The 17,662-nt window shown below is 38.8% G+C and overlaps 1 protein-coding gene across 1 annotated transcript in view; it reads left to right on the forward strand.

The window, feature by feature from the left end:
- The window catches only part of LOC138356779 (uncharacterized), a 1,086,029-nt gene that overhangs the window by 1,034,681 nt on the left and 33,686 nt on the right, over nt 1-17,662 (forward strand). The window contains exon 8 of the mRNA XM_069313100.1: nt 542-674. Coding sequence (XP_069169201.1) covers nt 542-674 — 133 coding nt within the window. The remainder of the gene's footprint in view (nt 1-541; nt 675-17,662) is intronic.

The raw sequence follows: 17,662 nt of genomic DNA on the forward strand, positions 1-17,662 counted from the left end.
TCATAGTAAAATATTTTTCCACATGTGTTTACTAGTTGTGTATTTACTAGTTGTGTTTTTGCGGGGGTTGAGCTTTGCTCTTTCGGCCCGCCTCTCAACTGTCAATCAACTGTTTACTAACTACTAACTACTTTTTTTTTTTTTTTTTTTCCCACACCACACACACACACACACACCCCAGGAAGCAGCCCGTGACAGCTGACAAACTCCCAGGTACCTATTTACTGCTAGGTAACAGGGGCACTTAGGGTGAAAGAAACTTTGCCCATTTGTTTCTGCCTCGTGCGGGAATCGAACCCGCGCCACAGAATTACGAGTCCTGCGCGCTATCCACCAGGCTACGAGGCCCCATGTGTCAACGTGTATGTGTCTGTGTTCATATATGCTAATTTTAGATACAAATGCACAAATTGTTCAATAATTTTTCATATTCTGACATCAAGAAACATACTTTCGGCGACAGATGATATTTGCAACATACTTTGCCGTTGGTGTTGCAGGATGATTAACAGTGTTACTCTCTCTACCACCCATGATACAGGACTGTGGGAAGAGGAGTACCGCCCGGGCCCGGTCCCCCACCACCACCTACTTGTTGCCAGGCGACCCAACCCTCCCTCACAGGGTAGCAAAGACAGGCAACAACCACGTCCAGTTTATCACCACCGACAACGGTACGTTAACACTTCCTCCGTCCATTGCTTGCTCTATAATTCTTTGTGCTGTGATAGCGGGACACTATATTATATATTAGGGTATATTAAAGACTCTTCTTATTATCACCAGTTAGAAAACTGAGAGCAAGTAATCCTTTACCTTGGTCTGCTGATGAGAAACTAATATAAATAAGAGAAACTTTTGGCTGAAAATTTACAACAAAGATCGATGTAAGGGTTTAATGCTCATCAGATGCAACACTATTTTCTCTCTTGGTACTACTAAACAGCTGTTATATTATGACACTCCATCACACATACGAACAGGTGAGTGTAATTACCTATGTGTAGTTATAGGATGAGAGCTACACTCCTGTGACTGGTATCATATACGTTACACAAAAATGTTCGTAGCATACTTTGTACATTTTAAAGATGTTAGATCAGTGCATGAGATACATATGTAGCGCAACACAAATATAATATACGAAACTCTCTACCCAGATCTACTCCCTCAAAAGGTCACCAAGATCTCAGTGTATGACACAATCATCACACTGAATATAAAACATCTGAGAAGTACAAACAAGAATATATCCGTTTACATCGACCATAAGTGAGTTATAAAGAGCTCAGGCCTCTCATAGTCTTCCATACCATGAGTAAGGCTTAGATGTTAAAAAGATATCAATAGCAATCAAATAATTACAAATACTTTCATGCCGACTTTTGGCTTCTGACTAAAAGATTTCTAGCTTTTTTTCCCCATTGAGAAAGAGTAAGCACAGAAATAACATTAATCCAGGTCGATGTTTACTGTGCTGACTGTTATATTATTTTCTGTTGACCTGCTACATCATTATATATAACATTCTTTTTTAAATCATATTTCATAACAATCAAATTATTACCCGGTAAAGTTTGAGAGGCTGTGATTAGTGAATGGTAGAAAAGCGAGCTTATTGTGTCTGCTGGATGGATGATTCCTTTCAGACACAGTTGAAATTGAAATTGAAATTGAAATAAGTTTATTGAGGTAAAATACACACAAAGGGATGAGGTAGCTCAAGCTATTCTCACCCCATTCAGTACAACGTGTTAATATATACATAGACACACATCACAAACAATAAACATATTACCAAACATTCTGAGAGGTAAACATATACATTTCCTCCTTCACAAGTAGTATGGTATCAGACGTACACACAAATACTTTTATGACCTAGGTATACTGTACAGACAATTTGCAAGACACCTGCAGATAATTCAACAAAATATTACAACCTTGGTGCAAAATTTTTATATCTCTCAAGAATATCATCAACCTTTCCGTTGTGACACATCCAGGCTATTTGTTCAGGAACAGTCCTTATCTCAGTGTTTCTATATACATTAATCAACGGACAATCAAGAACATAATGGGCCAGGGTGTGAGACCTTAACATACCACATAGTTTACACTTCGTGTCATTATCATGAACATCTATCCCATATTCCCAGTAATATTTGTACCCAAGCCTGAGCCGCATGTACACAGAGTCACTCCAAGCATTTCTCCTTTTACCATAAGTGAAATGGGTGTTTTGACTCACATACAAGTAGTGTTGCATGGTTTGACTACTCTCATACATTATCTCTCTCCTCTCCACTCCCGCCTGTGCCTGAATATTTCTGATTTTGCTTCTTATTTGTCTCATTGTGAATTCACATTCAATGTCAACTTGTGGTTTTGATGTGGCACGTTTGGCCAAGTCATCCGCCACCTCGTTGAGCACTATTCCAACATGAGATGGAATCCACATGAATTTCACACTATAACCTTTCAGCTGTATCTCAGTTATTCTTCTCTTACAGTCCTCAACTATAGACATGAAGACTGGGTTTCGACTGTTTAAGGACTCCAGTGCTCCTCGGCTATCGACAAATACAAAAACATTTTTGTCGTCATGACGTACTTCCTCCAAACACGCCAGAATGGCCTGCAGTTCAGCTTGTGTGGATGATATATAATTACTAAGCCGGAGTTCAATTATCCTGTCCACAGTCCCAAACTCCGTATAATCCCTTATTAGGACACCACACCCGGCCCTGCCATCCTCCGCCACCGACCCGTCGCAATATACATGTAAACTGTTGCCACTTGGTAACCGAGATATCATGCTTCCGTACAAACACCGTAATTGTCCCGGTTCATGATGAATCTTTTTCACCTTGAGGGGTACAATTTCGACGTCTATTTTCTGTACTTTCCAGGGAGCAGACATATTACACTGTCGAGAGGGTTTACAGCAGTCAAGTACGTCGTATTCCCTGAGGTCATGAGCTAATCCTCTTGTGTAGCGTGGAGATTGCTACACTGGATACGGGATTATCTACAAGGCAGAAAAGGTCAGGTGTATTACCAGGGATACATGTCTGAGGAACGGAGGTTTCAGTTAGGTACCCCACAAGGGGGAGTATTAAGTCCCACCTTATTCAATGTATTAATGAACAGATTAGCATCAGAGATGTATCCTCCAGGGGTCACGACGATCATATATGCTGATGACATTCTTATACAAGGCACTTCTGGGAACAAAATTCAAACTGCTCTTAACATACTTGGTACAACCTGTCACAAGTTAGGCTTAGTTATAAATGCAGATAAAACCAAATACGAGTATAGGAAACGAAGAAATATAACACTTACTCTAAATGGTGTGGAACTGAGCCGTGTTCAGAAGTACAAGTATCTGGGCATGTATGTTGGATACACATGTGAGAGTAAAAATGCTGAAATAAATCATATCAGCACCTTATGTAAAGCCCGTCTGCATCCTCTGAAAGCACTGGCTTTTTCTGGTAAAGGTGTTGGGGTACCTATCTTGCGGATGTTATACATAAGCACTGTTCGGTCCCTGATAGACTACGCAGCACCCGTATTGTCTTACACCGGCCAAGGCAGAATTAAAAAAAATAGAGCTGATACAGAACGAGGCTATGAGGATTATTCTTGGATGTCAAAGAAATTCAATGATTGAAATAATGAGAATGGAATTAAATTTACAGAGTGTGTGTGATAGAGTCCGTGACATTAACACTAGAGTATCTATTCGTTTCATGCGGAGAAAAGGAGGGGATAAGCTGTTTGAGAGCGTTCAGACCTGCTTGAGTGACGTACACACTTCCAGGAAACTGAGGGAGACACGCTACACGAGAGGATTAGCTCATGACCTCAGGGAATACGACGTACTTGACTGCTGTAAACCCTCTCGACAGTGTAATATGTCTGACACAGTTGTATCGTACATTTGTGAATTATTTCTAAGCATGTAGGTGTGGACACCATGCTAGGTAGTAAACTACAGTGGGTGTGCATATGGACTACCAACACACGTCCTGAGCATTTCCTTCATTCATTATTTATCTTCCGAAGGTCAGGATTTCGTAGGTTCCATATGAGTCATCTAGCGAAGCTTGGACATTCACTATTTAATAATTTTACTTTTGACCAGGTATCAAGACAACCAAATGCACTGTAAATGACTTGTTTTGACTTTCAGGTCTTTGGTAGGAGCTGAACAATTTACAAATGTGTGTTTTCAGAACATAATATGCCCCAAATATTTTTTCAGAATATTATATTAGAATCTCTCGGCCAAGTAATTTCGTCTTAAGAACTTGGATAAAACGAGTCCAGTGACTTAAGAGCAACTACAAATCATCTGGCAGAATATAAATTCAGAATATTCAGCACAAATGTTTTTCACACATTTCTCTAAAATTTAGCATTTTATCTTTGGTCTTTGCCAATAAAACTAGATGGCCAACAAACCATAAAACTAGGACAAACACAGACATACTGCCCGTGCGACAGGCAGCTCTACTGGCGCTTAACTCTATTAACAAATGGACCTTCCTAGACAAGAAATAATACATGACTAAAAGACTAAAAACTGCACAACGTTTAATCTCATTTTAGGTGAGAAATTGTCAGCTACTTTGCATACATGATAATGAATATATAGATGTCCAATAGCTAACTGACCAAGTAGCAAGTATATATTAGTCCTTAACGTATTCCAGAAGTAAAGTAAACTCTCAGTGAATATACACCTACAAGCGAGGAACACTCTTCTGAAGGGCTGTACAGTTTTCAGACAACTTTTGCTCACAGTGTATGTTATGGCTGACAGTTGCCGGGTGTTATCTTAAACAGTTGCCAGAGTAGTGGCACACTCATTAAGGCCAACTCCTTGAAGTTGACCTTAATGAGTGTGCCACTACTCTGGCAACTGTTTAAGATAACACCCGGCAACTGTCAGCCATAACATACACTGTGAGCAAAACAGTGTGCCACACACTCACAAACTTTGGCCCCCTCAAATAGGTGTTCGAAATAGAGTTCTTAAGCAGGGAGAACAATGGGGCCACTATCAAATATTATTGTTTTATATTATATGACCAACACTAGTATCATTTACTAGATATGTGATCAGGAGTTGTGATATTTCTTAAAGGAGGAAGCTTCGCCGATACGTGTCGAATGGTTAACAACTTTATTCAGTAAACTTATTTATATGAATATAATGTATATAATATATACATTGAAAGGCTCTTTTAATAATGATTATACAAATCTAATTGGAACTGAGGAACACATGACACTCCCATTTGAAAGTTATTGGCTACTGAAGGAACAGTTCCATTTAATACTGTCATTACCACCAAATTACTCAGTACTGCATTGGAATTACTGTAGTAATTACAAGGGGCACATGGAGCAATAAATCTAGATTCTCAGGTTGAACAGTCGCAGTCAAAAGTATCTTTCATGGGTATTAAACTTTGAAATACTGCTTTCGAGGTACCAAGTTGTTTCACGAATTACCACATTTTGCTTTCGCATTATTGACTAAGCAATATTTTCATCATATTGTTGAAGAAAACTGTTCTTTACTGTTAATATTTTTTATAAACGCTATTTGATATCATAATTATTTTTCGTGACGAATTGGAGCATATGGTCAAGTATAATCCTGAAAGCGTGTAGCACAAACCATAGAATCCATTTACAAACAACCAACATATAATGAAAAGAGCCCAGGTCTCTTGTGTCATACATTACGACTGGATCTTTAAACAGATTGCTATATGTTGCTATTAAATTATTTTAATATTATCACTAATTATATAAGTACTGTATATTTTCTTAATTTATTACCCACGTGGGGTCCGTGGTTCGAGTCTCCTAGAGCCCAGGTGAATGAAATGGACACGATACAACTGTTTCATATTCCAACTATGGTCTCTCAAAGATCGTAAACAATTTCTTTAGTATTTCACCATGTTTGTATTTAAAAGCAATTCTGAAATAGTAAAGTGTAGCATAGGCTCCTCGCACAATGTTCTTATGTGGTCGTTGGGAGACAGTCTTTCATTTGGAAACACTCCTACATCTCGTTATTTGAATTTTTTCAAGCTTTTCACATAATTTGAAGGTTGTATGTGGTCTATTTTATCCAGCTCCACATTCTATAACATGACATCTAATTACATTAAATTACATTTGCCAAGTGGTGCTCCATACTTATTTTATCCAGGACTTTTTAAAGGACATGACAATCGACTATATATCTTATTTTCATAGTATCTTTGAAAACATGTTCGTATAATTCCGTGTTTCTTCTGGAAGATCATTAATGTAGACAATGAGCATTACTGATGCACGAACATAACCCTGTGGTACTTCACTTGTGACATTTCTCCAGTCCAATATATTGCTTCTGATTACTGCCTTCATTTTTCAGTTGGTTAGAAAATTACTATATTACTCTGTCAATAATACAAAAACAAAATGTGGTAATTATTTAAACATCCTGACACATCGAAAAGCATGTTGTAAAGTTATTCATACACCCCCTACCAATGATACAGACTTTTGACAACTATTGTACATCCCTGCAAAATACAAATCGTAACTGGCCCTATTTTCCGCTTGTTACAACTTGTAATAAAGGGATGTAATAAAGTTGTAACAACTCGTTACAACTTATTACAGCTTGGTATAACATATGTTGGTTTATCTGGGGCTTGAACTCATATATTAAATTATTTGATAATTATATTTAAATAAATCGAAAGACCACCCACTTTTGAGAAAAGAGGGAAAACGAATAATCGTGATTATTAGATTGACACTAGAGAACCAGTGCCTATGGATAATAATTAAATGAATAATCACTTGAAAATAATGAATAGACTGTATTATTAATTAATTAAAGTCAAAGCTTCAAATATTAACATTGGAGGGGTATTTCTAGAAGTTCATATATATCTAGGCACCAGTGTGGTTCGTCACTAGTTCATTGTTGAGTTAGTAACATAGCAAATCTAAACTAAAATAGATTCAAAGATATGTTACCTCAAATAATGAAAATTAAAGATTTTGAATTATTGAGGAACAGTAAGAGCAAACACCTTAATTACTAAGTCATAAATTCTGGCAGTAAATTATTTACTGTAAAGATCCTATATGAATTATATTGAAATCAGTAATAATCTTAGCTAATTTTTTACGAAATAGGTGTCTTAGCTGTAAGACGACTTCTGTAACTCCATTTCGTCATTCGTCCTCGTGGTCACAGGATCCCAATAAAGAAAGAACCCGAAGTGAATATCACGAATGAAGAGAAACAACTTGTCGACTGTTCGTATACACGCTGCAATCAGGGAAATTTAAGTAGCATTTTATTAGGCTACGATTTATTTCAAGTATTCATTAAAGTTGAAATAAATGAAGAAAATCAACTAACGTTGTGTGTTTGCTGTTCATTCTTCGTTACGACAGACTACCCACAAATATACAACCCAGAGTGATGCATCAAACAAGATTGGTATACTTAACATGAACGTATCAAATACTTAGGTCTGCCGAAACCGCGTCTGCCAGTCCCAGGCGTCCACTGCTGTGTACGCGTAATTACAGGCCGTGGCTTCAATTGTTGACGCCTTATTAACTGGCAAGGCACTATAGAACACGTGGGGAGGTAATTGGTGACGATTGGTGGAGTTGCAACGTAATTCTTGTTGGAAATCGCTTCAGTCACTACCACGCGTCTCGCCTCTCTCATCGCCAGGAATGCCTCATGCACAATGGCGTTTCTGCCCTCCTCCAACCCGTCTCTGGCATTCACCACAGAAATTACTAATCACGGATAATTCATTTCCGCGTAATTACTGATGTAATACGCTAATGAGAACTGGGTTGCAATTATAGGGAATTAAATAATATCATATTCTCGTTAAATGGTGTTAAATGAGAAATGGAGAGGATGTCTATTCTCTCCATAGTATTCGTACATAACAGATAAAACTGCTACTAGATAATAATTTCAGTTAATAAATCTCGGTTTTGGATTATTGGGAGTTATATTATCCGTAGTTAATTTTTACATGGAATACTGATAATTTTAGAGAACCACATTCAATTCTCTAACATATTGGTAATAAACGTGTCTAGATAGACTTTATCTGACGCAATCTTGCTACTCGATGTCATGAGAATTCTAGCACTAATGCGCGGATAAAGAAATATTAAGTTAGGTTGACACTACCGTTAGTGAAATTAATAACTACTGTAGTTAGTATATAATAATGATGTATTATAATACAATGATATTTTGTTAGTGTTGGAAATTTCCAACATAACTCCATGGGTACTGACGTACCTATCCCGAAGTTAGTATTAATGTTAGTATGTTAGTACACACATAACGGATGTCCCGTAACGGAGTTGAACTTTATTATAGGGGCTCGAAGCTCCATAGTGGTACTCTCGTAGAGCTGTGAGGTACTCTCGAGTCCACATCTCATTTCACCTTTCAATTACTCCTGAGAGATGGTGGTAACTTTCCACTAAGTCACTCCTAGTTACATGGGAAGGGTCGACGGAATCCTCTTCTGCCAAAGGTATCAGAGGGCTCAGCAGGCCTCCATGTATTAAATGTGAGGGACTCAGGGGTTCTCTCTGTGAGAAGTCATCTGATAGGTAAGTTTATGGGCGATTGTTGACTCGCGCCTCAATTTCCACGACGAGTGTTTGGTGTTCAGAAAAACTAATTTTCTGTCGATGCAAAGTCTTCCTTAAACATTTCTTGACAGTCCCTATCATACGTTCGTAGAACCCACCTTGCCGGGGGACTCTAGGAGCAATAAATTTCCAGTGGCATTGTCGTCTCTGCATGACAGACTGCACTTGTGGATGATTCCATATCTCTCGTAGGCAGGCTTCTCCTGTCACAAAATTTGAACCATTATCAGAAATCATTAGTTTGGGACAGGATCTGCGAGCTGCAAATCTAAGAAAAGCTTAGATGAAGGCTTCGCACTCATGTCAGAAGTCACTTCTAGATGTACGCCTCATGTGGTAGCACACCTGAAGAGGCAAATATAAGCTTTCACTGGTATCTTATCTGGATTGCCAGTGAGAAGCAATGCTCCTGTGTAATCGACACCAGTGGTCTCAAAAGGACGAAGATGGACTACTCTCTCCTTAGGGAGTGGTGGAGGTCCTGGGAAAGGACACACTCGAGCGTCGTATCTTTTGCAGATTACACAGAACTTAATGATTGATTTGACAGTTTGACGACCTTGAGGAAGCCAATATTTCTGTCTTAGGTCGATGAGAGTGTCTAACACTCCACCATGCAAAGTACCGTATTGATGATGATGTAAAACTAGAAGTTTGGTAATAATGTGATGATGTGGTAGAAGGATCGGATTCTTTGTATCCAAATCAATTTTTGCCTGAAGCAGACGTCCTCCACACACCTTAATATATTATGAGTGTTGGTATCATACCAGATACCTAGAGACTTGGTTAATTTATCTGGAAGATTTTCATATTCACTTCCATACGTCTCTTGTTGTGCACGTTTGATCCAGTAGAGGACAGGATTGGGAAACTTATGCCTGATTCCTATCTTAGTAAGAAAGTCAAACACATGTGCTGTCACTCGTAATAACTTACTCAAGTTAGAATAATTATGAGGATTAATAGCTGAGATTCGATGAGGTTCTGGTTCTTTCATGGGAGTAGCGATAGTGGTCACTATGACTTGTGGTTTCTGTTTGGGCCACTTACCACTAACAAGCCATGAAGGTCCATTAAACCACATCGAAGACTTGATTAGCTGTTTTAATGTTAACCCTCGTGATAAGTAATCTGCAGGATTGTCCTTAGTAGGGACATGTCTGAATTTATATCCAGCAGATAATTCATGAATTTCCCTAACGCGATTACTAACGTAGGGAGTTTTATTGTTGTTATTTCTTACCCATTGTAAGACTGCCTCATTGTCTGACCACACGACGATTTCACCAAAGTGGATATTATTGAGTGTTCTGGTTATGCAATGAGCCAATCGTACTCCCACCAGCAATGCAGTTAACTCCATTTGAGGTAAAGATCTCTTCTTGATTGGAGCAACTCTTGCTTTAGATGTGAGTAAAATTGATTGTGCACTATTGACTAAGTAGGTTGCAGCGCCATATGCTTTGCCAGAGGCATCGCAAAAAACGTGCAAATTTGTGGGTAAGTTTTGTCCTGAAGCATTACGAGTAAATTTCAAAACACCTAATTGATTGAAATCCGTTGTGAGTATTTGCCATTTATCTTGCAACTCAATTTGCAACGGATCATCCTATCCCATATGTTTCTGCCAGCGTTCCTGCACGAGGAGTTTGCCCCTTATTAATATAGGACTAAGTAAGCCTAAAGAGTCAAATGGTTGACTGACATAGAAGAGTAATTTTCTCATGATAAGGGTTGAATTATTGGTTTGTACTGACTTGACATTCATCTCGTCAGTACCTGTGTTCCATTCCACGCACAGAAACTTTTAATTGATTAGGCATCTGATAACCCCGAAATTCTTTCTCGATTATCTGCTTTAATGATTTATTGTTTGAGGCCCATGATTGTAGTAGCATATTGGCTCCTAATAACTCACGGTTAGCCTCATGATAGATTTCTACCAATTTGGATTTGTCATTTGTAGTTCCCTGGAAATTATCGACATACAAGTTGTCACTGATCTCCATTTTATAAGGGCTATTTGACTTCTTCAAATGTGTATCTAATGTGGCTTGAAGTAGAAACGGTGAAGAAGTCGCACCGAATAGCACAGAGGCAAACCGGTAGGTTATGACGTCACTGTCAGGATCCAGTGGGTCCTTAATCCAGAGAAATTTGGTGTAATTATGATCCTCCTCTTGCAAGCCTACTCTAAGGAAATCTTTACTGATATCAGCAGTATAAGCGAAAATACCAGTGCGGAATCGTAATAATACATCATGTAGCCTTTGTGTTAGGCTACATGAGATAACCTCAAGATAACCAGGCTAGGTCCCGTTTGGAGACATTCATTGAAGGACATGCTGTTCGCCTTCACTTTGGCACTACAGTAGAAGACAATACGTATTGGCGTTATCAATGAATCTTTCACCACAGCGTGAAGGGGTAAATAGTGACCTGTTTTTCGGTCATCATTATCAACAACTTCGATAAATTTACTATTGAGTTGTTGTTGAATTAATTGATGATACATGTTCAGTTTGTCTGGCTGCTTCTTCAGCCGTATTAATTGAGACTGTAATTGTGAGGCTGCCATGAAATAATTAACTGGAAGTTGTGGATGATTCAACTTCCATGGCAGTCTCACCCAGTATTGTTTGTCTTTATAGACAACTGTGTCCAGATATTGCTGGTAGGTCCACGTATCATCAGGGCTTGGTTTATCAGGGACAATACCTAAAGTGTCTAAATCCCACAGACGATGTACAGGTGGTTCAGACTCATTATCTTCAGATATTTCTCTGAAATGTAGGGGTGACTTCCAAGCGTAGTCACGCCACTATTGTATTGTTAGATTGTTGGTTAGTTGACGCTGTTTTTTGTTGGAAAAGCACCGGTCCAGTAAGCAATTTGCCTCCAGCAGATGACAACAAATTCATTCCGTGTTGTCTGGTGCATCCTGTTATAAATTTATAATAATAGTCAGCTCCTATAAGGATACCAACATTTGTGAGGCAATCAGAATTTATTTTGTGATCTGCTAGCCTCATGCGGTTTCGTTTGAGATATCTCGCAGTGCGAGCTAGTCCTGTGACCTGCAGGTCTGAAGGAAGTTTATCTACTACTACCGCTTGTATTGGACTAGTGGAAGATCCAAGTCTCACTAACACCTTGACTACTTGGTATTCACGAGGTCCACTATTAGTCAAGAACCCAGAAATATTCAGTCTCACACTTTTGGCAGGTTTTAATTTTAACTGCTCGACTAATTGTTGTGTCATGAAGGTTTTCTGTGATACTTGATCAAAGAGACCTCTAGTGTTAACTCTTAGACTTCCTGTCAATTAGTTTGAGTTGAGCCGTAGGCAGAGTGGTATTATTGCCTGACTCAGTAGCAAGTACATTTATTTCTTGCTGTACCTTGCAATATTGTACTTTGGTAGAATTCATAGAATCCTCCCTAGGTGTCATAGATTGTGTAGAAGTTTTTCTACATAAGGCATAATGATGTACACCTTTCTTGCATCTACTGCATAACCGTAGTTGCACTACACATTTACTGGGATCATGAGAACCCATGCACTTGGTGCATCTGTGTAATTCTTGTAGCCGTTTAATCCTGGTATTAAAGTTAGGATAAACAGTGCATTTGTAGGTGACATGTTCTTGATCACAGAACAGACACCTTCTCTCTCTGGCTGAGTTTGTCCTTTTAGTGGACACATCAGTTGTAACGTCAGAGGGAGATACAGAATAAATACCTACACTACCACTCCTTTTTCCAGTGGATGGAGTATGCTTAGGTTTGAACTTATTGGACTTATTCAAAGTCGATTTGGGTTTGACTGAGTTGTCAATGTTAGGTTGTTTAGACTCAGGTTTAATCTTATCATGAGTCTTCAATCTGTTAACCGTTATTCTCAGTCCCTCGAATATTTGCTGGAGAGTGAGAAACTCGGTTTTATAGTGTGAGCAGATTTCTGCTAAAATATTTCGAGGTAATTTCCTCTGTAAAAGTAACTTGATTGACCATTCTGAGGCTGGTACATCAACTATAGTACCTAAGGCCTTCACTAGAGACTCTACTTCTAGCCTGAAGCTTTGAAGTGAGTCTGGTCGGTTACTTGGTGCATTCAGATCCAGCAACTGGTAATAAAGTTAGCTATACTCAACTCCTTGTTGCAATAGTTCAACTTTAGTAGTTTTATAGCTTCCTCATAACTACTCTCAGTGAGAGCTAGGTTATTTATGACCTTTTTAGCCTCCCCCTTTGAGAAGACTAACCAGGTATGAGAATTTAGAAATTCTGTCAAGAGAAGATTTCTTATGTATATGAACTTCAAATAAAGTCCAAAATGTGTCCCAATTTTCTTCATCCAGCCCTGCAAATGTAGGTAAGTCTAAAGTTGGTAGACGAACCTCAGGTAATTGATTACTGAATTGAGACACAGTATTATTTGCATTAGATTTATATTGTTTTACTATATTGGATATTACATCAATTTTATCTTGAGTCTCATCTTCATACTGAGAAATATCTGCTAGAATTTGATCTATTTCGTCAGGATCAGTTTCAGTTGCATTCAGTAGGTTGAGATAAGACTGGCTTGTAGATCTAACTTGATCAAATTTGAGATCAGCTACTCTCACTGATGTTTCTAGTTGATAGTAATCAATGGGAGTTGCTTTAGACAAAGTATCAGACTTATTAATTAGTCTAGTTAAATGACCTTTAAGGCCAATATAGGTTCTCCTTAATTGCTCAGGAGTAGTCATGTTGGCTTTAAGTCCAAGTTTCATAGAACTTGAATAAGTATTACTAATGAAGCTTGGGTACTTGCTCATTAGTTGACAAGTAATATTGAGTATAGCCTAAATTAATCTGTCTGAATTACACTCTACCTCACTCGAGGTTAAATGTACCTACCTAACAATAAGTAGCTAAGGATTTTGAGCAGTGCTTGAATTTCACCATTAACTTTATTCCGGCTAGCTCTTCTTTATCACCATTCGATGTAATGGTGATCATTCAGCAGCACTCAAAATGCATACACACAAATAATGAGTACACAAATAATTAATACGTATATACTCTAATCAGAGTTACTATAAGTTTGAATCCCACCCTTGATAGGGTCAGCACAAGAATGAATAATGTATGCACTACTGACTAGTCCAAGACTAGTTGTAAGAATTTCTACCTAAGAAACTACGAATTTATTTAGTCTGCATTTGTGCAAAACTCAGCACAATCACAGCCTAAATTCCTACCTAATAAAGGTTGGCATAGATTAATTTGTGGTGCAATAATGTGAATATATAGTTGTGCTGTGTTTTTAGGTTTTATAGATTTTATAGTTTATATAAAGGTGTACTTGCAGACACAGGTGAAAATACAATTATGTACAATTAATTTGGCTTGCCAGCCACAGCCTTTTATGGTGGTGATTGTGTTGATGAATTTGTCAAATACATGTGACCTAGACTCACCTGACAGGTGTACACCATCTCTTGCCAGGTTTTGCCTGTATGGTCTGGCTGTAAATTGAATGTAAGTGGCATCCAATCATACTCTCTTCCTCAGCCTAAAGTTTATATATTTGGCAGCTCTTTGGTAATATTCTGGACTCACTCCCCAACGATTATTATTGCTTGGTTGGCGAGGTTCCACCAATGTGAACACTACTGAACTGCTAACAAGTTTAAATGAGGTAATTATTGTTTTTAGGTGATTAATCACCTCAGCTGGGTGTCGAGTAGTATGGATGTTATTACCACCTAAATATATAATAGTTAGATGGTGAGGCCACTCTTAGCAGGTGTTAATGTGGAGTTATTATAGAAGTTATGAGCTGTTGCTGCTGGTGACCTGAAGATTCTTACCTCAGTGTGAGGTATAGGTCTGAGTGTTGTGGGCAATTGACTGTGTCCCACTAGTGTTACTTTATACATGAAGTGTAAGCAGCAAATAAATTGGTGTGAATTAGGCTAACCTATGTGGTACACTGCCGGTAGCCACAATTAATAAAATGTGGTTAGTCTAGACTACTTCACACAGTGATTAGTTATGACTAATTAGTATATATCCGGTTTGAAGAGGACCAAAATGTTGGTTTATATGGGGCTTGAACTCTTATATTAAATTATTTGATTATTATATTTAAATAAATCGAAGGACCACCCACTTTTGAGAAAAGAGGGAAAACGAATAATCGTGATTATTAGATTGACACTAGAGAACCAGTGCCTATGGATAATAATTAAATGAATAATCACTTGAAAATAATGAATAGATTGTATTATTTATTAATTAAAGTCAAAGCTTCAAATATTAACATTGGAGGGGTATTTCTAGAAGTTCATATATATCTATGTTACGGCCCTCTCGGGACGCAACGGGGTTCTTACTCTGATGTTGTTAGAGGAAGTTGTATCCGACCCCAAGCCAGTAGTGGCTTTCAAGGGATGTGATCCGTGATGCAAGTAACTTAAAGGGGAAGGGAAATAAAGGCAAAAACTTAATATAATATATTAACCACCACCAATAAATAATATATAAAAAGATTACACGGGGGGAGGGGTATTAACACTGTACACATATGTCTTCTCCTGAAGACCCTGGAATCAAGCTCTCGGTGCTAAGTCGTCGGTGCTTACGTGGCCTCACAAGGAATCCTCTGAGAATGCTGAGCCTACCCTGGCCACAGGTCAGCTAAAACACAGGTCCACTGGGGGCACCGCCGTGGAGGCCGTCAACCACACGTCCAGCAGGTCTGCTGGCAGGTTCCGGATCAGCAAGGCTGGTCAGGCCACTCCACAGGCGATATTAGGGTAACGCCCTAGACAGGAGCCTCGTGTGATACCACAAATCACTCTCCTGTCCTCAATACCCCAGTGGATTAACGTCTCCAGCAGTCGGTCCCGGGTAATCCTTCTACTGCCACTCCACTAGCAGGGTACCACTACAGTGTTCTTCCGGGGAACGACTTCATAGCTGCTACAGCAAAGCACAAGGTATGGAGACGGCTGCCTTGGGTAGACTAACTCAACTTCCATCACAGCAGTCCCAGGTCGACTCTGTAAGCAGACACGTCATCAATAACAGGGACGCACTAAGGCATCTCACTTACAGGCTCAGACACAAACGCCCACCTATCCACTCCATAGACGGCGCTGGTGTCTGAGCACCACCTCACCAGAGGTCAGCAGCGGCCGTGTTGAGCGCTGAACCAGACTGGAAACTGGCCCTCGAGGCCAGTACACGTCGTCCTCACCAGGTGTCGTCGTCCGTTTGGAGGGGGTTTTGGGAGCTGACCCACAGATGGCGCGGTCGTCACTGCTCCGGGCTCGGACGCTGGATCCGGGTTCGTAACAATCTAGGCACCAGTGTGGTTCGTCACTAGTTCATTGTTGAGTTAGTAACATAGCAAATCTAAACTAAAATAGATTCAAAGATATGTTACCTCAAATAATGAAAATTAAAGATTTTGAATTATTGAGGAACAGTAAGAGCAAACACCTTAATTACTAAGTCATAAATTCTGGCAGTAAATTATTTACTGTAAAGATCCTATATGAATTATATTGAAATCAGTAATAATCTTAGCTAATTTTTTACGAAATAGGTGTCTTAGCTGTAAGACGACTTCTGTAACTCCATTTCGTCATTCGTCCTCGTGGTCACAGGATCCCAATAAAGAAAGAACCCGAAGTGAATATCATGAATGAAGAGAAACAACTTGTCGACTGTTCGTATACACGCTGCAATCAGGGAAATTTAAGTAGCATTTTATTAGGCTACGATTTATTTCAAGTATTCATTAAAGTTGAAATAAATGAAGAAAATCAACTAACGTTGTGTGTTTGCTGTTCATTCTTCGTTACGACAGACTACCCACAAATATACAACCCAGAGTGATGCATCAAACAAGATTGGTATACTTAACATGAACGTATCAAATACTAAGGTCTGCCGAAACCGCGTCTGCCAGTCCCAGGCGTCCACTGCTGTGTACGCGTAATTACGGGCCGTGGCTTCAATTGTTGACGCCTTATTAACTGGCAAGGCACTATAGAACACGTGGGGAGGTAATTGGTGACGATTGGTGGAGTTGCAACGTAATTCTTGTTGTAAATCTCTTCAGTCACTACCACGCGTCTCGCCTCTCTCATCGCCAGGAATGCCTCATGCACAATGGCGTTTCTGCCCTCCTCCAACCCGTCTCTGGCATTCACCACAGAAATTACTAATCACGGATAATTCATTTCCGCGTAATTACTGATGTAATACGCTAATGAGAACTGGGTTGCAATTATAGGGAATTAAATAATATCATATTCTCGTTAAATGGCGTTAAACGAGAAATGGAGAGGATGTCTATTCTCTCCATAGCATTCGTACGTAACAGATAAAACTGCTACTAGATAATAATTTCAGTTAATAACTCTCGGTTTCTTATTATGGGAGTTATATAATCCGTAGTTAATTATTACACAGAATACTGATAATTTTAGAGAACCACATTCAACTCTCTAACACATTGGTAATAAACGTGTCTAGATAGACATTATCTGACGCAATCTTGCTACTCGATGTCATGAGAATTCTAGCACTAGTGTGCGGATAAAGAAATATTAAGATAGGTTGAGGGGGGTAGAAATAGCCTAAGCTACTCTATCCCTTTGAGATGTATTTTTTTCTTGTCTCAATAAACATACTTGAACTTGAACTTGAAGATAGGTTGACACTACTGTTAGTGAAATTAATAACTACTGTAGTTAGTATATAATAATGATGTATTATAATACAATGGTACTTTATTAGTGTTGGAAATTTCCAACAACATATTTATGACGTATTATAACGTTGTTACAATTTGCTATATTGGTTGTTACAACTTGTTAGGTGTTAAAACTTGTTCAAACACTGAGCAACGTCGCAGTATTC

Source organism: Procambarus clarkii, chromosome 74, assembly GCF_040958095.1.
Source record: "Procambarus clarkii isolate CNS0578487 chromosome 74, FALCON_Pclarkii_2.0, whole genome shotgun sequence".
Taxonomy (NCBI): Eukaryota; Metazoa; Arthropoda; class Malacostraca; order Decapoda; family Cambaridae; genus Procambarus; species Procambarus clarkii.